At 58.3% G+C, this 21066-nt stretch overlaps 7 protein-coding genes across 7 annotated transcripts; 1 reads left to right on the top strand and 6 right to left on the bottom strand.

Moving 5' to 3' along the window:
- The first annotated feature begins 1429 nt into the window (after positions 1-1429).
- Positions 1430-4118, top strand: BJ171DRAFT_304047 (uncharacterized protein). Its single transcript, XM_053107026.1, has 7 exons — positions 1430-1545; positions 1627-1743; positions 1949-2151; positions 2442-2547; positions 2667-2832; positions 3045-3175; positions 3364-4118. The coding sequence occupies exons 1-7, from the start codon at positions 1473-1475 to the stop codon at positions 3948-3950; spliced, it is 1383 nt and encodes a 460-aa protein (XP_052962122.1). The 5' UTR covers positions 1430-1472; the 3' UTR covers positions 3951-4118.
- Positions 4119-4272: 154 nt separating this feature from the next.
- BJ171DRAFT_304044 (kinase-like domain-containing protein) lies at positions 4273-6159 on the bottom strand. The gene is made up of 2 exons (XM_053107025.1): positions 5660-6159; positions 4273-5535 (listed from the first exon to the last, which is right to left on the bottom strand). The coding sequence occupies exons 1-2, from the start codon at positions 6031-6033 to the stop codon at positions 4596-4598; spliced, it is 1314 nt and encodes a 437-aa protein (XP_052962121.1). The 5' UTR covers positions 6034-6159; the 3' UTR covers positions 4273-4595.
- Positions 6160-6879: 720 nt separating this feature from the next.
- On the bottom strand, positions 6880-8886 carry BJ171DRAFT_431641 (beta-lactamase-like protein; the record flags this gene model as incomplete). The annotated part of the gene is made up of 7 exons (XM_053107901.1): positions 6880-7127; positions 7254-7350; positions 7553-7707; positions 7875-7941; positions 8146-8377; positions 8516-8685; positions 8776-8886. Coding segments are annotated over 7 exons (1080 nt in total), but the record flags the coding sequence as incomplete, so codon positions are not given.
- A 1577-nt stretch (positions 8887-10463) lies between these two features.
- BJ171DRAFT_573016 (pyridoxal phosphate-dependent transferase) lies at positions 10464-13565 on the bottom strand. The gene is made up of 10 exons (XM_053113703.1): positions 13201-13565; positions 12895-12995; positions 12675-12771; positions 12427-12499; positions 12172-12304; positions 11922-12051; positions 11703-11780; positions 11434-11541; positions 10934-11299; positions 10464-10847 (listed from the first exon to the last, which is right to left on the bottom strand). The coding sequence occupies exons 1-10, from the start codon at positions 13489-13491 to the stop codon at positions 10662-10664; spliced, it is 1563 nt and encodes a 520-aa protein (XP_052962119.1). The 5' UTR covers positions 13492-13565; the 3' UTR covers positions 10464-10661.
- A 610-nt stretch (positions 13566-14175) lies between these two features.
- Positions 14176-14517, bottom strand: BJ171DRAFT_588912 (uncharacterized protein; the record flags this gene model as incomplete). Its single annotated transcript, XM_053114454.1, has 2 exons — positions 14176-14288; positions 14445-14517. The coding sequence occupies 2 exons, from the start codon at positions 14515-14517 to the stop codon at positions 14176-14178; spliced, it is 186 nt and encodes a 61-aa protein (XP_052962118.1).
- A 418-nt stretch (positions 14518-14935) lies between these two features.
- On the bottom strand, positions 14936-18418 carry BJ171DRAFT_303989 (uncharacterized protein). Its single transcript, XM_053107024.1, has 5 exons — positions 18251-18418; positions 17989-18050; positions 17328-17793; positions 15914-17254; positions 14936-15720 (listed from the first exon to the last, which is right to left on the bottom strand). Exons 1-5 carry the CDS (start codon positions 18375-18377, stop codon positions 15188-15190), a joined length of 2529 nt encoding a protein of 842 aa, XP_052962117.1. The 5' UTR covers positions 18378-18418; the 3' UTR covers positions 14936-15187.
- Positions 18419-18960: 542 nt separating this feature from the next.
- Positions 18961-20610, bottom strand: BJ171DRAFT_303976 (uncharacterized protein). Its single transcript, XM_053107023.1, has 3 exons — positions 20201-20610; positions 19707-19888; positions 18961-19576 (listed from the first exon to the last, which is right to left on the bottom strand). Exons 1-3 carry the CDS (start codon positions 20478-20480, stop codon positions 19112-19114), a joined length of 927 nt encoding a protein of 308 aa, XP_052962116.1. The 5' UTR covers positions 20481-20610; the 3' UTR covers positions 18961-19111.
- Between the last annotated feature and the right edge of the window lie 456 nt (positions 20611-21066).

The following is a 21066-nucleotide window of genomic DNA, read 5'->3' as shown; positions in this document are numbered from 1 at the left end:
TGGCTCCGACTGTGACTTGGCTTTCTTGGGCCTGGGTGGCCGAGGCTGGCCATCACCGGCACCCTTACGCTTCGGAGGCATGGGGGCAGAGGATGCTGGATGCCTGCCAGTGGTACTGGTCAGAGCACAGACTTTTTTTTATCGTACAATGGCGCGATGATCAGATCAAGGCGAGATGAGGGAAGAAAGCAGCAGGACGAAGGTGTGGCATTTATACCCGAGAGCAGGAACCCGTCTGCGCGGGCTGGTTGGGGAAGTGACCCTGTTCAAAAATCGCCGAGAGGTTCAAGCCAGGGATTTGGGCGTGAAAATGGCGGCTTGATTGGAGGGAACTCAACCCCAGAAGCGCATCGCTCGCTCAATCAGCCGTGGGAAGACATCTGGAAGCACCCTCCGAACGGCAGACTCAAACAGGGTCACCATCCCGACTCTGAACCCCTCGGACGCATTCAGCGCTCCTGCCTTCCTGTACTGATGCTTCACAATCCCAAAGAAGTTCTCGATGGGATTGAAGTCGGGCGAGGCAGGTGGGGTGAAGATCACTGACCATCCTCGGCGCTCGATGCAGTCCAGGACAGCCATTGTCTTGTGCATGCTGACATTGTCCATCACAATCACAGAGTCGTCTGGGAAGCTCGCTCGCTCAAAGAACTCGACCATCGAGTGTGTCTTGAATGATGTGGGGATGTACACGCGATGCAGCTGAGACAGACTTGTGTTTCATGTGATTGCGCTGGCGAAGCGGAGCACCCTTCGGTGAGTATCCGTAAAGAGGGAAAATGGATCTCCTGATCCCTGTCTCATCGACAAAAACGAATCGCCGCGGGTCGATGGAGCGGACCTGGTCCCTGAACTGTGCCACTCGCTCATCCAGTCGCTTGGACTTGTAGAGGTGTGTTGCCCTCTTGTGAGAGAGACCTGCTCGCTGGATGGCAGTGTGGCAGAGTGAGAGTGATACTTTCCTCTGGAGGATGGACTCGAGCTTGCATCGCAACACAGGACCAGTCTGGAACGGGTCCTGTTCAATCAGGGTGCGGATGACTGGACATGCCTGCTCGAAGAAAGTGGATCTGCGAGCTGGGACCCGGGATGGGTCATCCAGCTTGCATCCTCGGTGCCATCGATGGATGGTGCTCTTGGACACACTGGCGAATGGTCATGGCCAGCGCGCGATAGCATTGGGTAACAAAATATTCGATGAATGGTCAAAAACCCGGGTGTCCCGTTTTTTATTGGATTGCTTGTTAGTGGATAGACTGCTATGGTTCCAATCGTTGGCAGTCCGTTTTGATTGGCGGCTGTTTTGAATCGCACTCAATCGTTGGCGACTGTTGCGAATGGCCCCCAATCGTCCCGAACGCTGTCAATCAGATCACCCAGAGCGCCCAAGATCGCGCTTCTGGTTTTGCTGATCGCGCAGCGACGCTGTCCTTCATCTGCCCCTGTCCTCCCATCGCCCTGCTGCTCCCGATATGCAGTCGCTCGATCAAACATCGCCGACGGAGCCCCTCTCGGTGGCCTTCATCCACCCCGATCTCGGCATTGGTATGCAGCCCTGGCTGGAATCACTGCAAGACAGCCTCGCATTCTCTTCTGACTTTCGGGACCGATTCTTTCTTCCCCAAGGCGGAGCCGAGAGACTGATTGTCGACGCTGCTGCTGGCCTCAGGAAAAAAGGCCACCATGTTCGAATCTACACCTCGCACCACGACCCTCGCCACTGCTTTGAAGAGACCCGAGATGGTATGGTATGGCCCCCGCCAGCCGCATTGCAATGACCAAAGCCAGGTTCCAAAGCGGGCGAAGAAGGAACTTGCAGGTTGACCGCCACTCGGAGGAAGATAGCGATTCACCTTTCCCGCATCTCTGACTGTGCTCTGTGGCTCTTCTCTTCATACTCGCCTCTCTCCCTCTCCGTCCAATCTGTTGCGCTGCGGTCGGTTGCCAGGCACACTTGATGTCCAAGTTTTGGGCGACTGGATGCCAAGGACAGTCGCCGGCAAGGGCTACATTGTCTTTGCAATCCTCCGAAACCTCTGGCTGTCGGTTCTGCTTCTGCTGTCCCACAACCAGTTCCATCAACCCTACGATGTCATCGTCGTCGATCAGCTGTCCATATCGATTCCGCTTCTGCGCTGGACTGGGTCCAAGGTGGGCCTCTGCCAGTTTGCAGCAACCGCCGCTGAGTAGGGTAAAGGATGCAGCGGCATCCTGCCAAGCCTCGCAGATATATTCAACATGGACTTTGCTCCGCCAGCGACATTTGACACACTGGCCATGGATGCAGAACGATTATGCTGGCGGGCTTCTGGGCATCACCACCACCATCACCACCACCATCGCCTTCACCTCGACCTGTAGACTGACCCCTTCCCATGTTCTTCCCTTGCCCAACATCCCTCGCGCCGCTCATTTTCAAACGCAAAACCTTTCTGTCTCAGATCCTCTTCTACTGCCATTTCCCTGACAAGTTGCTGACCAAGCGCGAGTCGGCGCTCAAGCGACTCTATCGGATGCCGGTGGACTACCTCGAGGAGCTAACAACCCGTATGTACCGACTGCTGTTCCGGCAATCGGCTCGGATTCGGACCCGGATTCGGACCCGGATGGCAAATGCCCATGATCCGCGCACCATCGCCTAACCCCCCCCCATCCAATGCCTGAAGGAATGTCGGATGAGATTCTGGTCAACAGCAAGTTCACCCGCCAAGTCTTCAAGGACTCGTTCCGGTCGATCCAACGTGTGCCCAAGGTCCTGTATCCAAGCATCCATCTGGAATCGTACGACAAGCAGGTCGACGAGACCGATCCGAGTGTCGCCATGCTCAAATCGTAAGTCTATACCGCTGGTGTGATGCTATACACGGCGTATCTATTGCACTGCCCTCAGGTTAGAAGGGCGGCTCCCGATCTGGTCGTGCTCGCCGGCTTGCTTCCGGGTATAATCGGGGGCGAGAATGGGGTTGGTACACTGATTGATGTTTGATTTGCTGCTCTGGCCCCATGCGCACACTCTCGCACTTGTTCGCTCCGGTGCGTGTTAGGCCAAAGAAGACATTTGTGTCGATCAACCGCTTCGAACGCAAGAAGAACGTCGGGCTAGCCATCCGGGCATTTGCTCAGCTCGCTGAGCGGTACGCCAGCGACTTTGCCAACCTGCGTCTTGTCGTTGCTGGTAAGGAAGACTGATGTGCGTCGTGGCGGATTCCTTGAGAACGCAGCACTTCCGCACTACGACAGCGTAGAGCCCAATGAGTGTTGGGAACCAGCCAGATAGCATAGCGCCAAAGCCGCTCATCATCATTTATGCAAAACTAAAACCCATGATCCGTTCGCCCGCGGCATCCTTGGGGGCTCAACCAGGTGGCTACGACAAACGCAGCATCGAAAACCGCGAGCACCATCTCGAGCTGGATCGACTTGCACAGGAGCTCGGCCTCTCGACGGCAACGGTGTTTCCCGGCGAGGTTCAGGATGTTGGCGATGCCCAGGTTCTGTTTTTGCTCTCCTTCAACGAGGCACAGCGAACCTTCCTGCTGGCATCGTCGTTTGGTCTCCTGTACACGCCAAGCAACGAGCACTTTGGCATTGTCCCGGTCGAGGCCATGTACGGCCGACTCCCTGTCGTCGCCGTCAACAACGGCGGGCCCACCGAAAGCATCCTGCACGAAAAGACCGGGTTTCTGTGCGAGTCGGATCCCGCGGCTTTTGCGACGGCGATGGTGCAGATCCTGAGGGGCCAGCCTCTGTCTCGCGACGTCCTGGGCCAACAGGGACGGGCCCATGCACAAGCCAGGTTCTCACTCGACACGTTTGTCAATCAGCTGGAAGGCTACGTCGTCGAGCTCAAGACGGCCACGAACTCTGAGGCGCTTTGGACCAGTGCGAGCTTCTGGGTGCTCATGCTGCTGTGTCTTGCCGTGCCGGGCTACTTCCTGGGCCGGCGCTAAGCGGCTTCGCTTTGCCGGGGTTGTGTTGATCGGCCCGACGCAAACATGAATCCATGATTATCCATCGCACTTATTTTGAAACGGGACGCCTCAACGCGCGGAGGGCTTAATGCGGATGCTGTCGAGAACACACAAAGCTGATATCCATGAGCGATTGTTGTCCCGAGCGCGAAGAGCATCAGTTCCAACCAGTGTCCATGTGCAATCTCATCTCCTGATTCTCAGGTGCAAGCCAACCATACTCTGTGATGATTCAGCAAAGATAGCGCCACAGTCAGCGCACAGTTCCGCACACCCATGATGTTCGTGAGTGAGCCAGACGATTGCCGCAAATTATGGACCAAGGTTGGATGTATTCAGGGTCCAAGAAAAAAAGGAGGGGGGATAGGGTGTGGCTATTGGGCATCACATCGGGATGCAATTCGAGTGGGATGCAGTTCGAGTGGGAGAAGAGTATTATTGCTGCAAACAGGCAGCGTGACAAAATGAGCTGTGAGAACAGCTGGTATGATGGAGTTTTTTGTGCAAATGGAAGATCGGTGGCAAAATAAATGACAGAGAGATGGGTGCATTGCACTGCATTGCATCGCAAGGCGAATAATCGCTGCACTTTGGTGCGTCGCAGGACCACAGCAGCAAGATGCTCTACAGTGCCAGCGAGGTGCTTGACTCGGCAAAGAACGGGTGGACAAGGGCCTCGCTGGCGGTGTAGCGGCTGCGGTGGTTGTAGCAGAGCAGACTCTCTAGCAGACTCAGGCCCTGTTGGCTGACTCGGGCCCGGTTTGCGTCGTTCACAAAGCTGGCCCAGGACTGCTTCTGGTATGCCGACAGCGAGCCAGGCACCAGCGACTCGGCCTTGTGTCTGGGGATCGCAAAGGCGCTGCAGTAGTCGAGCAGATCGCCGCCCAGGATCAGGAGGATCGACTGGAACTGAGAAGCCGGGGTTCGGTCTTCGCCCTTGAAGACAAAAGGGGTGCGGAACATCAAGGCAGCAAGAATGCAGCCGACAGCCCACATGTCGACGGCAAAGTCGTAGTGCTCATAGTCCAGGAGCAACTCTGGGGCTTTGAAGTACAGCGAGGAGACACCGTTGGTGGAGTTGCGCTTGAGAGGCTCGTAGAACTCGGCCTGGCCCCAGTCGGCGAGCAGCAGCTTGTCCGCGTCGATGTCATATAGGATGTTCTGGGGCTTGACGTCGCGATGCATGATGCCGAGGCTGTGGCAATAGTCGAGAGCCTGCAACAGCTGGCGGGTGTAGCTGCGGATCCGAGGCAGGTTCATGCTGCGGTCCAGCTCGGACCAGGAGCACACGTTTGAGTACTCCAGAACCATGGCCGCAGAGCTGCGTCCAAAGAAACCGGCCTTGGGCAGCGTGTAGGCCTCTTGGAAGGTGACGATGTTGGGGCAGTCGCGGAGGGCCGAGAGGACGTACATCTCGCGCTTCCATCGAGCGACTTCATATTTCTCGGATTTGGCAACCTTGACAGCGACGACGGTGTTGGTGCGAGTGTCGGTTGCCCGATGGACCTGGGCAAAGGTGCCGGTGCCGATGACCTCGTGCAGCTGGTAGCAAGTGCGGTCCGAGCTGATAGGACGGCCAAGAAAGTGTGTCAGATCACATACTGCGTCGATACCGGGGGATCGCAGCACGCATTGCCACAGATACAATCGAGGCGCTGCGCTGGCACAGAGCCGGACAGAGTGCTTACTTGGTCTCGGGTTCCCATCGCTGCAGTCCCGCCTTGGAGGCTTTGAGGCTGTGTTCTATCGGCGTGACTCTCGAGACACGGATGTCCGCTGGAGCTTGGATGGCTGAAAGCCTGTTTGACGAGTTCGTTTCGGCGGCGGTTTTGGTCGAGCTTGGGTCGCTGGACTTGAGGGCCGCCAGCTTCTCCGAGAGGATGGCGATCGACCACCGTTTCTTGAGCGGCTGGACGCGGGTGGGAGGCAGGGTGCACACATCGTCGTTTTCACACAGAGTGGCGATCTCGGCCTGCTTGAGGGCGTCGGCGGGTTTGAGGGTGTCGGAGGGACATGTCGAGAGGCGGCGGGTGGGGGCACCGGATCCCTGGGAGATTTGCATGGTTGCGGGTGACTGTGGAGAGGACAGGCTGGACTGAAGCGGCTTTTATCGCTGGAGTGTGCGAGGTTGCGGGCCCCGGTCGAAGGCAAATGCAGCTTATATCTATCTCGACCCAGCTTGGCGTGGGACGGCCAGGGATGGGTGCCGTGGGCCGACCCCACAAGCCGGGCACGCGGACCGTGGGCCGCGGCGAATGCATGGCGCAGTGCGGTATTGCGGTGAGCCAGCGAAGCGCAGCCGCTGGTGCTGAGGAGCGGATGCCAGCACCGGGTGGTCTGGCAGAGGTGGATGGTACAGTCTCCGACACGGCTGGCCCGGGCAGCAGAATGGGCCATCGAGGGAATGAATGGGTGTGCAGGACTGGAGGACTGCAGGCGAACGACATGCGGGACAACAGCACCGGACCAGCGGGCAGCGGTGGCGCTGGCCCTGCTGAGGAACCACAGCAGGTCGCACAGGACACAGCGCCGACTGCGTCGTGGCCGCAGCCGTGGGCCATTCACGATCCCACAGAGCACCCACGGCCGACGGGCTGGGCGCCAAGGAAGAAGGATCGGCGGGTGGCCAGCGGCGGATGGATGCAAGGGTGACGAGCATGACAATTGTGGATCCAGCGCATGGACGGGTGCATGGACGGGTGCATGGACGGGTGCATGGACGGGTGCATGGACGGGTGCGTGGATGGCGGCCGCTTCAGGAGCAACGCCAGCAGCGACCTGTATTCATCAGCAATCTGCCCGACCAGCGTGAGATCCGAGGCCGCCGACAGAACACCGGGGGGGGGTCGCACCTTCCACGTCCGTCTGGCAGACCCGTCGCAGATCGTGGGCGATGACAAGTGCACCACTACGATCGGCCCAGCCACTTGCTGAACCAAGCATCCATCTGCCGCATGGCCGTTTGGTTGTGGTTGTTGACCGTGGGGATGACCCTGTGGATTGCCCCACGGCCGCCATCAGCCCCGTTGAGCTGCGTAATGAATGCCTCGAGCTCCAGGAACGACGAGTGCTCGCTGTACGGAATGCCAAACAGGGTGATGTTGTGTGCGATCCTCTGGGGTTGAAGATGCTGGATGCCAAACGGAACATCGGCGCCTTGGTCGTCGCCGACAGCGACTGTGTCATCGTCCGGGGTTGTTTGTGGCTCCGGACCGGATCCTTGGAGCGAATTGCCTTCGAGCGACAGCGTACCAGGTCGTTGCGGCTCTTCCTGCTGTTGACCTTGCGGCTGCGGCTTGCCCCGAAATGTCCAGCCCGTGGGGCGGACGGCAACGAGATGGGTATACGATGGATTTGCCTGGAGCATCGTCCTGAGGCTCTGGAGCAGCCGTGTCGGCCCGGAGATGAGCAATTCGCAAGGACAGCCCCGCAAGGTCAGCAAAAGTTGATTTGAAGCTGTCAGTGTCATGTCTATGCTCTGCCGGTCGCGCATGTACTCTGCTGGTCGTGCATGGTACTCTGCGACCGTGCCTATGCTCGGCATCGGAAGCAACCGTGACCGCCGGCAGTGTCGTCCGTACCTCTCTGTTCATCTGTCCCATCGATACCACATGAAGGTCGGCCTCGTCCTTGTCCTGAGTGAGCATCCTCGCCAGTTCCGGGTCCTCCAGGCAGGAGAGAATTCTGTGCTTGCGTGGCTCGACATAGATCTTAGAGCCCATGGCCTTGGCGATTCCTGGATTCACCAGATCGATCGATGCCAGCAACCGTGCACATCCACATACCAGAAAAAATCGCAGTCGGGTGAGTAGGCGCTGTGCGAGTGTCTTTGGGGGCTGCTGAACTGCCCAATATTACAGAGACCAGGAAGCAGCCCAACCCCCTCGCTTCGATGGCTCTTACCCACAAAGATGCGCTCTTTGCCTATCAGATAGGTTCCGACAGCTACCAGGAGTCTTCCTGGTCGTGCCTCCGTCCATAGGTTTGGTGTGGCCGTCGAAGGGCTGCCGGATGCCTTCATCCAGTTCCAGAGCATAGATGCGCTGCAGCTTTTCCACGAGCTCTGGGCTTTGCCTCGGGACTCGCTCGTCGGCGAGCAAGTGGACTTGTGCTTGGCATCTTCGATGATGTCAAAGCACGATTTTCGGCACTGCGATTCCAGAACAAGCCCGACGAGGCTTGAGATCGCACGCACGACGAGTGACTGCTCTGGGAAGCAGTGGGACGGAGCGCAGTATGTTGTGTCGAGGTAGACGGCGTGTAGGCGCACATCTCGAAGGGACGGGTGCTTGATGTGCTCAGGCGAGGCTCGAAAGTCGCCGGTGTGTAGGATCTTGATGCGGTCAGGCTTATCCAGGGCGTCGGTTGTGGGAATGTCGAACAGGATCAGTGCAGCACCTGGACAGCTGCTAGCCATTGGCGCCACATTCGATTGAGGAGAAACAAAAGAGCAGGACCTTGGTCAGAGAGTGTCTTAGGAGTACCAGCATCCGAAACGGAAGCTCGAAGGTGCGTCAGCAAGCATAGTGCGGATCGAGCCGTACTGGTTGGCATCGATGAGGGTCACTTTGATTCCTTGGATATCGTATTCTCGGTTGAGCTTGAGCCTGTGGACGTACTCGGGTTTGACCCGCAGCTCCGAGATGACCAAATTGCCGGTCACAGATGAGCAGTAGATCGGGCCATGCTCGAAAGATGGCCCAAGTCCGGTGTACTGGGGATGGTGGTGTGTCAGCGATACAACTGCGACTGCTCAACCCCACTAATCACCTCGCCATCAGTGGTCGCCCTCCACAAAACCTACATGATCCGAATGGAAGTGCGTCAGGAAATACGCCGAGCATCCCTCGATCTTGCCGTAACAAAATGCATCGACAGTAAACGGGGTTTCGATGACTTTCTTGAATGCCGGACAGATCTTCCTTGGCCGTGGGGTCTGTCGGTGGAGCCGAATGAGTATCGGCTGCTAGTTGCATCCCCGGCCGGCATTCAGCAACAAGACTGCCACTCGATAAAGACGGCCGATACAGCGGCTGTCCTATCCGTACCTTTTGTGGCTTGGCTTCTTTCCTGTTCTCCTTGCGCTTGGCTTTGGCCGGAGTTGTCCTAGTTGTCCTAGTTGTGCTGGACTCGGCGAGATCGTCCCTAGGATGCCGACCGCTCGAAGCCGCCTCGGGGCTGTCTTCTAATGAGTGCTTCGTCGGATATCCGTCCGACGGATTATCGAATATTGCGGTGTATTCAAGGTCAATACTACCGCTTGCCAGGCTGTCGTCGACAGCCAGAGAACAATCCTCGACGCCACGACGATCCAATGAGGGCATGTCGGCGATGCGGCTGTCGTTGGACCACAAATCTGCCGAATATTGCTCGGCAATGCCATGTCTGCCCTTCTGTGACGTTGCGGATCGGCGGCCAGGGTTTCGATCGTCGTCCTCGTGGTGATCGAGACAATGTGGGTCGAGGCTGCAGTCGTCTCTGCTCTGGGCTTCGAGCGAGCTCGTCTTGGCCGCGGACGGCATGCTCAGAGATGCCTTTGCCTTTGCCTCAGCCAGGAACTCGCCCCCGTCGAGCCCATCTTCGTCCAGATCGATCGGCGATATCGATATGGCGCTGGGAGTGGGTCGAGTATCCGCAGGAGGCCGCACCTTGGGGAAAGAGGCATGAGCTCGGGATGCGCCTGGAGTGCTCAGTCCAAAGAACGACGTGATCTTGGATTGATCTCGCTGCAAGACATCGGGCCGAGATCCTCTGGGAAACGACGGCAGAGACGGAGACGGTGGAAAGGAGCGACTCTGGGCAGGGTCGCTGCGGCAAGCTGGGTTGCTGGTCGAGGCAGGCGATTGGAGCTGCTCGTCGAGACATATGTTCACATGGGCCTCCCGTTCCTGCATCATCGCCAAGCGCCCAAGAGTGGCAACACAGGGGTTAATGCGTGCTGCTCTCCCAGACTCTGTTTTCTGATCAGATATCTGCCTGCCATTCTAGAGTCTCGGCTTGATCCCCGGGCATGCGCTGGGCATGATGGCTGAGGAGGGGGCAGGACAGGAATGTCGCCGTCGAGGATGCAGGTTTGAGCAGTCCGATGCCGTTTCAGACAGATGGCTTCGGACAAGCGCCCCCCCCCTGATGCCTACCGAGGGCGAGAAATGCTGGATGGCCAGGCGACAGAGCGGACAGTGGATTGTGCTGTTGATGGTCCCGGGCTCGGCCGGAACGTCGTCGTCGGAGGATGAGCAACTTCGCACTGCGGCCGAAGGGTTGGGCTCGCTGTGCTGGCGACGATGGGCATCCATCGAGAGCTTGCGCTTTCTTGGGATGGTTAGATCAGCCATGGCGGGTGGCGAGGTGACCGGTGCTGCCGCTATGGCTCTCTCGTCCATGCAGGCACCCCCGTCCTCGACAAGATGGAGGGAGGACATGGCCAGATGGAGGACGAGGCCGCATCCTTGTGTTCACGAGACCGAGACGCTCGGCCAGGTGCCCAAGGGACGGACGGACGACACAGGGCGGCAAGTCGGCCAATGTATTTCAAGTGTCATGGAAGCATCGCACCTTCTGGTTGTCGGTCTGAGGGTCGCCCAATGAATGCAAAAGAGTGGAGTGGAAACTGGCAAGGGCAAGGGCAAGGGCAAGAACAAGAGCGAGGGAGAACAAATGCAGCCAAGGCCATCAAGCTGCTGCCGGGCGCTAGAGTTTCTTAGCCTTCGTGATCTTTTTCCAGGTGTCGCGAATGATAGTAGCAGATCTTTCGGACTCCTTCTGAGTATGTCCCGCTGAGCAGCAGATTCGGATGCTGGGAATCAGGGTGGGCTTCTGGCGGTCCTGGGAAAGAACATGCTTGGCTCGCGAAACCAGAACGCCTTCCTTGTAGATCTATGGAGCAGAAATCCGGTCAGGACGAGATACTCACAACGAGACGTTCACAAAGCAGCGGGGCAGCAAACGCAGTCGTGGCGCACCTGGTCGACAATCTCCTGCAGAACTCGATCTTCCTCCAAGCGGTCCGCCGGGCGGTTCTTGAGTCTCAGGTGGAACATGGGCGAGGCCTCATCTCCGCAGATCTCCAGGTTCGGAACAGTCTTCAGGATGTTCTTCACTGTCAGCGTGTTCTGTCTCATCCTGGTGAGGGTCTCGGGCTGGTCGATGAGCATGCTCAGTGCCTGGCTGGCGGCAACGGCCAGCAGAGCAGGGAGCGAGGCAGAGTACGTGTACGCCTGGCCAGAGAGCTTCTGGTGCTCGCAGATTTCCTGCTCGCCTGCAACAAATCCTCCGGAGGAACCGAGCGCATGGGTGAGGCCGGCGACAATCACATCAATTTCGCGGGCCTTGTCAGAGAGATAGAGCCGACAGAGCCGGATGTGTCAGTGCCGAAACTCCCGACGAAGAGTGCATATTTCCTGGAGAGCAGCTCCAGGCGTCGTCTGCGCATTCTCCCCCTAACGGATTCGAGGGTACCTACATCAATGTCAAAGTGGTCTGAGACACCGGCCCCGCGCTTGCCGAGAACACCAAACGAAAGGGTCTCCTCGACGATGAGTCGGTACTTGTACTTCTTCTTCAGCTCGATCTAGCGTCGAAATGGGGAAGTGGGAGGCGTGAGTGCCGACGAGGAGCCGACGAAGAGCCGGTGAGGAGCCGGTGGGGATCCGGGCATGGAAAGCTTGATGAAAATATCGATTCATGCGATGAAACTAAAACCAGAGCGTGCCCGAGCCTCCTCAGTCTTACCAGCTGAGGGAGAGGAACAATGTTGGCGGTTTGGGAGTAGATACCCTCGACAACAAGGAAGCGTCGGCTGAGGGGTTTCTGGAGACAGGGGAGACAGGAGCGACGTCAGCATGTTATGATCAGGACAGGGACTTCCACCGTACCATGCTTTCATGGCGCTCATGTGTGCCGAACATGGGCCATACGGCTGCATCCTGAGCGATATGCAATGAACTGTACCTTGGCGTTTTCCTTCTGGAGCTCAGCCAGAACACGCTCGAGGTCCTGCATGTCGTTATGCTTGAAGAAACGAACGGTCGAGCGCGAGATTTCCAGTCCCTTCTGGATCGCAAACGAGCAGCACTCGTCGCTGGGAAGGATGCGTCCGATCAGGCTCAGCGCGGACATATCTGGATGCAACTAGCGACACTGATAGGCAACGAGTCGCAGCGACCATTAAGGCGTCCATCAACAGCGCATGCCCACTTACGCCACAATGATGTCGCCGCGCTTGCAGAACGAGGGGATGCAGCTGGCAATCGTGGAAAAGTCCTGAGAATAGAGGATGGCAGATTCGGTGCCAAGGAATTTGGCCAATTCGTTTTCGAGCTGGAGGTGGACGTCTGACAATCGAGCGAATGTTCAGCGCTTGTCGGCGGCGCACCGCAGACCTGTGTCGAGCAGGAACTCGCCACAAGCTGTGCCTTCGATGTGAGCATCGAGATCTTTCGCACAAGCTGCCTACCGATTGTGCCATAGAAGCCGCGGGGACCGCAGGTGCCGACGCCGTACTTGCGAAGAGCCTTGACCGCCGATTCCTGCACGTTGCCGAGAACACATTCGGAGGATACGGTCAGCTACAGATGCCGAGACTACGGCGTTGCTTGGAGCGCTTGCGCATCGGGTTGCTCCAGCGAGCAGCCTCAGATTGAGCGGACAAGCAACCGCCACAGGCCAAACAGAGGCGCTGCGCGACGACAGGGATATCCGTACCTTGACAGCCTCGCTGTTGAGGAAGCCAAGGAAGTTGTAGCTTCCAAAGTTCAGCTTTTCCTTTCCATCGGCCATCTTGACCTTGGTGCCGGCAGGTCTGGCAACGAGACAGGCAGAAAGACAAAATACAGAGGGTTAGATAGAAGACGGCGCGAGACGGCTGCACGGCAAGCGCTGAGCATCGAAGCACACTACGAGCCACAGCCACCAAGGATCGTACCCGGCCAGGACGGGGAGCTTATCGAGCTCTTGTCGACGGAATTCGGACAGTGAGGGGACGAGCGGCTCAGGCTCCCAGGTCTCGCAAAGCTCATTGATTTCCTGCAGGATGGTTTCCGTTCAGTCCAGAAACAGGGAGGGGAAAGGTCCAAGAAGCCGCAGAGCAGAGTGTGAGAGATCGGCGCACGATCGGACCAGCGTCCAGCGCCCAGAGCGATGGTGGAGGGCCAGATCGATGCGGGTGCTGGCATCGATGGCGAAAGCGCAGATATCGCTGCTGGCGGCACCGAGCCAGAGAGGCGATTACCTTCTCAGTGAGGACCACGGGATTGGCTCCAGGACGGATGCGGTAGCGGCCATGGAAGATGTACCAGAGCAGGAACGCGACCAAACAGAGCTCAAGCAACATGCGGAACGGGTCGTTCTGGTAGGAGGCACGGATGTATTTGTAGGCGACATTGGAGCCAGGGATGGTGTGATAAAGGTCCGAGGCAACCGAGAAGGTGGTGTTGACGGCAATGACGATCGAGTAGGCAAACTCTTTCGCGGCATCGTTGACGAGCGGCACGGCCGCAAAGTTTCCGAGGGCGGTTGCCATGGCAGAGGGAGCAGTGTCGGCCGGATGGATGCTGGGATCTGGACACCACACTCCGATCTGGGGCGGTGGATGTTGCGAGAGGGGAGAGACGGCGGTGATGGACAGGACCGGGACAGACGAGGGCGGGCTGTGGGGCCGTGGCGGCGGCGCACGTGGGCAGCCCAAATCAGGCAGCTGGACGGCCGAAAGCGGACGGTGCGCAGCGCCAAGCAAGAGCAGCCAGGCGCACTGGGCTGTGGGAATCGATGGGTGCAAAACGGCTGTGAAAAGTCGGCACACCGCAGCGGACGGTGCTGCTGGTCTGGTGTGTCTGGTGTGTATCTGGTGTGTCTGGTCGTTTCGTTTTGGGAGCGCTTTTTTTTTTTATTTCAGCTCAATGGGTCAGTTGACAACTTGTTCTTTTTTCACAGGCTATAGAAACACTGCTCGCGCTGAGACAGGGTCATAGGGGATGTGATGGGAGAAGGACAGGGCAGTGGCGGAAGGTTCCTGCGGCGACGGTCCGTGCTCGGGCATGGGATTGAGGCGAATGAGAATGAATATCGATGAGGCCACCGGGCACGAGGATCCGAGGCATCAAGGAATGCTACACTTCACGCCGCCTCCGAGACAGGGCCAGAGCAAGGGCAAGGGAAAGGCGCCAGCCAGAGACCATGATTTGCACATGGGAGGCAGGCGGCCCGTTTACTCGCGGCCCGAGAGACGGTGGGCCCAGTGGTTGGGGTTGTAGCCCATGTCGTTGCGGATTCGGAGGTCCTGGTCGAAGCGGACCTTCTTTTGGACAATGTAGCCACCGACTATGCGAGCAGCGAGGGGGGGGGAGCAAGCACAGCAAGAGAGTCAGCAGCGGTAACGACGGTATGGATGCTCTGGTGATCCGCGACAACTTCAGGGTGTTCCGGCGACCCGCGGCCTCGTGAGCAGAGCAAACTTGGGATCAGATGACAACTCACAGGTCATGGCGATGCCGATCATGCCAAAGATGGGATAGACCTCAAGGGGCATCTTGCGGATCATGGCGAGCATTGTGGCGTGTGTGTTGAGACGGAAGTGACTGTGGGAAGCGGCGCGGCGAGAAGACCAGAGTCAAGTGATTTGGCTTGGATGCAACTGGGAGACAACCTGAGTATGGATGATGCAATGCTGAGGCGGACCCAGCATTTATATCCGAACGAGACCTCGCCGCGGCCCTCGCCCCGCAGGCGTCCATGACCGCCGGGATGCCCGTCCTGGTCAGCAGCGATCCAGCCTGACTCATGAGGCATGGCCGAGCCATCCAGCCTGACTCACTCCTGTGACACAGGTTCTGGTCACGTGGAGGGCTGTGTTGACTCAGTGTGGCGATGCCGACGCGGACCCAGGCGGGCGGCCAATCCAGCAGCAGAGGCAGTGCGGAACAAAAGTAACCACCACACAGATGCTGATGGGAATGGCTGGCGGGTGTCTGCTGTCTCTACGGCACTGGCAAAGCAGAATGTATTGAGGCAGCGCATGATCGCACCACAGCTATCCAGGTTGTCATGTTGCGAGCGGTATGCAGGCCGCAGCGAGTGTCCATCGCATGCTGACCGATGCTGCCGACGGAGCAGGCTCTGCAAAGACACGACGTGATCAGCGACATGAAACCAATAGGCGAACAGAAGATGCAGTCGGCCCTGAGACAAACTCCCACCTCTGTCCAGACCCGTGCTCGAGCCTACTGGCATTGCGGTGCGCGGCAGTTGGGCTTGCTGCACACGGCCACGCAGTCGTTCTTGTGATGGCCGATCTTGAAGCAGTGCCAGCACTTTCCTCGGCGCTTTGTCTGCAAGGGCTCGGCTTGACGCTCAATGTATGGTCTGGAAGGTCCATTGGAGTGTTCACGAGCGTTGGAAAACGACTGCGGGGCTTTCTTGGCCTTGGCCGAGGGGGCGTTGTTGTTGTGGATTGCGCTGTCTTCCTGAGCGTAAGGAGTGACGATGGCGAGGCCGGTCTTATGGACTACGGGCGATCTGGGCGGTGCCGGTTCGTATGGGACAACCGAAATATGCCCGATTGTGAGGGTCTGAGCTGGTGCCGACTGACGGCGCTCGAGAAGAGAAATACCCCGCTCATAGAGCTCGTCAATCTGGGCCTCCGCATGGCGAAGATCGGAAATAGTGCCACGCTTCTTGATCTGTCCGGCACGCGACTTGATGACATGGATCTGCTTGAGAATAGCCTCGACATCCTCATCGCTGCCGATGCGATCTAGAGGGCCAAACAAACAGGATGCACCAAGACGCATTAGCCTACATTCAACCGGCCAGCAATCATGTTGGTGACGGCCTTCGATGCAAGTTGGAAGCACGGTCGACTCCCCTCCAACCGAGCCATGTCCCTGCATGTCTGGGGAATCGGCTGTCGGTGCAGCACACATCATCTCTATGCTCGAAACGCGCACCTTTTTGAAGCAAAGCATTGAATCTATCCTTGAGATTCAGATCCAGATCCACGATGCCATGTTCGTTCGAGCTTGCTGAAGCCTGTCGTTGGTCCACCTGCGCCGTCCGGACCTCGGCGCCGCCGGCCTTTGCTTTGGGCTTACTAACTGACGGCGAAGCGGCCGCGAACAGTCGTTGAAGCCACTCCGCGCCGCCTCCGTGCTTGACGCTGCGGAGAGTCGTGCAAGCATAACGAAACTCGCTGCGGATTCGTTCCAGGGAGCCAAAGACGGTGCCGGCGCAGTTGCGATCCACTAGAAACGGGTCTTCGACAACCAGGCAGCTGCCCTTTCGGGTCTTCCATGCGTGCAGCGGCGGGGTACATGGGGTCAGAACCCGGCCTTTGCGGATCGATATGATGTGATCGGCATCATAGCTGTGTTCGAAAGCGTAGTAGTGGAAGAAGCGTGCGAGCACCGTGGCAAGCTTGCTGTGCTCCACTTGCGGACGGTCGGCGCCACCAGCAGACGGCGAATCGACCTGCCGATAGGACACGTCAACCCGGATGGTGGTATCGGCAAGGGTCTCCATCAGCACGTGTGTTCGGGGCAGTGGCTTCTCGGATGTGGAGACCATGCGCTTGAACATCTTCGTGAGAGCCCTGACCAAATCGGGATCGCCTGGGCTCCCGTCATCGTCAATGTCATAGTCCTCATAGTAATATTCATCGTATTCGTCGTCGTCGTCGTCATCATCGTATTCGTCATCATCGTACTCGTCATCTTCGTCATCGAAATAGGCGTCGATGTCGACCCCGCGGCTCCGCAACAGCGTCCTGAGCAGATTGGTGCCGAATTCAGTCCGCATATACGGCGAAAAATACTTGTCGTCACGGTCCCAGCGGTCAGCCATGTAGATAGCCATAGCGACCTCTTCATCAAGATCGTAGTCTTCTTCATCTTCATCTTCATATTCATCATCATCTTCATCTTCATCCTCATCTTCATCTTCGTCTTCATCTTCATCTTCATCGTCGTATTCATAGCCGTCGTAGTTGAATACATGCTTTCCAGAGCCTTTGTCGGAGCTGCTCGCGCTCTTGGGATTCTGGCGGTTTGCTGGATGGCTGTATTCATAATCAGGCTCTTCGTCGGTGGACATGTCTGTCCACCGGATGCTTTTGCTAGCTGAAGGCGCCACAGCCTTTCTGTTTTGCCAGGGTCGATGCTGTTGCGTAAAGGGAGGAACGGTGACCTTCTTGCGGGCGTGGGCTGGAACGTCCCTTTGCAACGACGGCAAAATGCCTTCGCGCTGCAGGTGGTGAATGGCCATCAGGGCCAGGCAGTACGAGCTGAACGTGCCTGGAGACAGAGCAAGGACGTCAGGATCAGCTGCAGGCTCGGGCTGCTCGTCGCATCATTTGTCGGAACCTACCCTCGCCAGCGTTGTTGATGCCCCTCGCTTTGGCCCACATCTTGATGAGGATGATCAGCGGCTTGACGATCGGGCTCATGTTGACGTACGATCGGATCAGATGCGAGTTGTAGACGCCAAGGACGTTGCCCGCCGACAGGTCGCAGCGCAGCCCGAGCTGCGGATCGTAAAACTTGCAGATCGGCACCTTGGCCGAGGCCACTGGAACCACCTCCTCCATTGCGCAAGCCCGAAGAATGTGGGCGGCCTGGTAGACCCACTTGCCCTTGAGGACCTCGAAGGGGAGGGCGCCATCGCAGAACTCGATGCAGCAGTCGACATCCGAGTTGGCGATGCCAAGGCCAGTGACGGCCGAGCCAAAGACATGGATTCGGATCTCCTTGCCTCTGAAGCATCTCGCCAGCAGCCGGTGGAGTTTATTGGCGAGGGTGTTGGCGCGGGCAGAGTTGTTCAGAGATTGGGTGCCCTGTTGACGGGTGATGGTGGTGGCGGCGGCGGTGTTGTTAGAGGGTTAGGATATGTACATTTGAGAGCAGGCGGCTGTCGCCGTGGAGAGGGGCAACAACGATCGGCGGGTGTGCTGCCGGGCTGGAGCTGTGCTGATCCATTCTTTGCTCGCAGTGCACCGCCAGGTGCCAACGGGCACCACCCGGTATCTCACATGCTCTACCTCAAAGGTCCACCAGAGACTCTGCCCCATACGCTGGAGGTTGGGCTCCAGGTCTGTGGACAAGTAGAAAGGCGGATACAGAGTAAGCCCATGGTACATTCGAGGCTTCATGGCGCTGCAAGAGTGGGCAGGGCCATCAATCAGCCAAGCAGTATCTGGATGACCCCGCAGACAGCACCGCTCTTCCTGAGGAAATCCCAGAAGCGACCTGGGGCCACTGCAGACAAATGGGGTTGGATGGACATCTAGATACCCAGGATGAACGCTCTGCAGCGCTGAGCCTCGGCCGAGAAGGGAACAGACCGTCGGGCGGTCTGAGTTCCTGGCGGGAAGGGCCTGGACGGCCCGCTGGTGTTGATCGTCAGGTGAGCCTCGGCCATCGGACGCAGCGGGTGCAGGTTGAGATGAGCGCAAACGGAGAACATCGCCCGCACAGGCGGGAACAGCAACCGCCTTTGGCCATGAGGCTTGGGGTCGCACAACAGGGCGAACCCGCGCTTGCTGGGGAACAGCCGCAGCGTTTGCTTTCTCGATCCATTGGCAAGGGCAGGGGCATCGCTGGACGATAGCTACAATGACAGCGGTGTCTCGGGACTACGGCATCAGCTATATTTGCGTTGACGAGAGGGAGGAAGTTGCACTCCCTGAACGGGTCGAGGCCGAGCCGCAGCACAAGACCAAGAGCGAAAGAAAGCGGCAAATCAATCCAAGGGCGACAAATATACACGAGAGGATCACATATCCACAATAGGCGCGGTGGGCAGGAGCGTAACAGAGAGCCTGATCCAGACGGACGGGGCAGGAGGCAATAGGGCTGGGCGATAGAGCAAAAACAATAGAGCATATGGAGAGTCAAACCAAGCAGAGCAAAGCACAAGCGGAGTAGATGGCGGCAAATATGAACAGAAGAAAGGAGAAACAAAACAAAAACGGAGAGCTTGGGCAATAAAGGCAGATGCAAGATGGAGGAGAGGCTTGGCAAGACGGAGCGGGGTGTTAGCGGAGGCATAGCGAGTGATGGCCAGCCGGAGCAAGGTTGGTGAAGGTCCGGTGGAAAGGCAAACTTGGTACTGGTGGTGGTGGCAGGTACTTCAGGGAAAGCGGCGGCTCTGATCTAGAGATATGCACCATGGGCCGCCGGGAGGATGTGTTTTGCCTTTTGGGCGGTGGATGTGACAAGCGACGATCGTTTCTTGAGCGCCTTGGGCTTTTTGGTGATGACTTTTCGACGAACGTACTCTGTCGACTTGAAGGTGTCTTCGGGCTTGACGGTGATAAAGGTCAGCTTGAGACCAGGGCCGGCGGAGGTCGGCGACTGACTGCCAGTGTGGCTGGGCAGGGACTGGCAACCCAAAGTCGGTTCATTCCATGAGCGAGACTCTATGACGGGCGATCGGCGAGGCGACAGAGGCGGGTTGTATGCGGCAGCGGCGGGAACAAGTGACGGATAGGGGCCGTTGTCCTCATGGGTGACTGGGCCGGCCAGGGGAGAAAAGATCCACACAGGGGATTCGTCGCCATTGGTGGGGATTTTGGTGAACTGCTGGGGATGCCGAGACAGATATGCCTTGATGTCGGTCTGGGGGACGGCGTATGGAGTAACCAAGGAAGGCGAGACAGTGTCAGCAGCCAAGGTCAACCGGCAAGGCCGCAGATATCGATGGCCCAGAAGCGTCAGCGGCGGACAGGGACTGGGCAAGTCAACGTACCATGACCTGCATCGAGTCGGCACTGCCAAAGGACATGCAGACCTCGTTGACGAGTCTGTCGAGTGGCAGAGGCTGGTTGCAGTTGGACCGGAATGCAGAGCAAATGGCTGATCCAAGCGAGCCCGGCCATGTGCGATGTGGATAAGGCAGCGCAGACGGGGCTGGGGGAGAGACTTCTGGGCCTGTGAGGGCATGCGCAAAGCAAATGGACCAGAAATGCGGTGATGAGAAGGAAAGCCAGCCATGGAGCGACAGGGGGCACCGGGTACGGCTCTGACAGGACACGAAGGCCAAAAACCGGGTGGATACTGAGGCATTCAACTGGTCATGCGATGGATTGGCCCAAGGACATGTCTCGGCCACCAGAGGCCACCAGAGGCTACCCAGAGGCCGCAGAGCTGGCACGACCAAGGAAACCAAAGCAGAGACCGGGGAGACCCAAGGGAGCCAAGACGTGCAGGGATGCCCAGCGTCTGGCCAGCGGTCGGACCTACCATAGTAGTAAGGCTGCGGTGGGCTTGAAAAGTAGAGTGCGACCCCGGGGTGATGTTCATGGACGAGGGGGGGAGACGGCGGTCGGACGGCGACATGGTGCGGAAACGGAAGAGGACGCGCAGAGACAGGAGACATGGCTCTGGGCTCCGACGGCGGGCTTGAAAGATAGGTGGGCTTGGGGCTGGCAGCGACGCCGTGCTTGGGCTGCGATGTCAGGAACTCGGCAGCCTGGGCGAGCAGCAGCAGACCCGAATTGTTTTCTTGGCGGGTGGAGCTCATGGCGAAACAGCGGATGAAGAGTGGATGAACAGCGGATGAACAACGGACGAGAACGGCGGCAGCAGGATTCCGAGGAAAGGGCCGGGCGATGGGGAGGTGTGCGGCAGGAACAACCGAATTGAGAGCGGCGAGGGCAGCCAAGGCAGGCGCCGGGAAGAAGAGGGTTTATATGGACGGCGCAAGCAAGTCCGGCCCGACGGCGGGTGATTTGAGGCCAAGAGAGGTCGTCGGCGGCGAGGGCATTGGTGGGCCAAGGCCGGACCAGCGAGCACAGGCCCAGGACCAATGCGGATGCGCGAGCACCACCCCTCCTCGCGGGTGCAATGAACGCAGGCGAGGGCGGTTGGTTCCCTGCCAGAAATGGATTTCGTGTTGGGCGGGACAGCAACGCACACGGGCCGAGTCGGGGTGAGTGCAGTTGGACGAAGCTGGGCTGGGCAGACATGGAATGGGTTGATGGGATAGATGGACTCGATGATGATGGGTCTCCGTGAATGATGAATCAAGTGAATGATAGACCGACTCGGTTTATGAATGATTGATCGATGGCCCGATCGGTCATTGGGTTACTGCTGAACTGCCCGAC

This window comes from Polychytrium aggregatum (genome assembly GCF_025602895.1).
Source record: "Polychytrium aggregatum strain JEL109 chromosome Unknown BJ171scaffold_86, whole genome shotgun sequence".
NCBI classification, from domain to species: Eukaryota; Fungi; Chytridiomycota; class Chytridiomycetes; order Polychytriales; genus Polychytrium; species Polychytrium aggregatum.
This window is presented reverse-complemented; position numbering and strand designations above follow the sequence as displayed.

Coding starts and splice junctions, on each gene's coding strand:
- BJ171DRAFT_304047 (XM_053107026.1), top strand. CDS start 1,473: ATGCAGTCGCTCGATCAAACATCGCCGACGGAGCCCCTCTCGGTGGCC. Junction 1,744..1,948: donor CTTTGAAGAGACCCGAGATG/GTATGGTATGGC, acceptor GTCGGTTGCCAG/GCACACTTGATGTCCAAGTT. Junction 3,176..3,363: donor CCTGCGTCTTGTCGTTGCTG/GTAAGGAAGACT, acceptor GGGCTCAACCAG/GTGGCTACGACAAACGCAGC.
- BJ171DRAFT_573016 (XM_053113703.1), bottom strand. CDS start 13,491: ATGGCAACCGCCCTCGGAAACTTTGCGGCCGTGCCGCTCGTCAACGAT. Junction 12,996..13,200: donor CCGTGGTCCTCACTGAGAAG/GTAATCGCCTCT, acceptor ACCATCCTGCAG/GAAATCAATGAGCTTTGCGA. Junction 12,500..12,674: donor TCAACAGCGAGGCTGTCAAG/GTACGGATATCC, acceptor GGCAACGTGCAG/GAATCGGCGGTCAAGGCTCT.
- BJ171DRAFT_303976 (XM_053107023.1), bottom strand. CDS start 20,480: ATGAGCTCCACCCGCCAAGAAAACAATTCGGGTCTGCTGCTGCTCGCC. Junction 19,889..20,200: donor ACCGCAGCCTTACTACTATG/GTAGGTCCGACC, acceptor ATGCCCTCACAG/GCCCAGAAGTCTCTCCCCCA. Junction 19,577..19,706: donor CCGACTCGATGCAGGTCATG/GTACGTTGACTT, acceptor GCCGTCCCCCAG/ACCGACATCAAGGCATATCT.
- BJ171DRAFT_304044 (XM_053107025.1), bottom strand. CDS start 6,033: ATGCAAATCTCCCAGGGATCCGGTGCCCCCACCCGCCGCCTCTCGACA. Junction 5,536..5,659: donor CGATGGGAACCCGAGACCAA/GTAAGCACTCTG, acceptor CCGTCCTATCAG/CTCGGACCGCACTTGCTACC.
- BJ171DRAFT_303989 (XM_053107024.1), bottom strand. CDS start 18,377: ATGGCCGAGGCTCACCTGACGATCAACACCAGCGGGCCGTCCAGGCCC. Junction 17,255..17,327: donor CATCAACAACGCTGGCGAGG/GTAGGTTCCGAC, acceptor CTCTGTCTCCAG/GCACGTTCAGCTCGTACTGC. Junction 15,721..15,913: donor CAATGCTTTGCTTCAAAAAG/GTGCGCGTTTCG, acceptor TTGGCCCTCTAG/ATCGCATCGGCAGCGATGAG.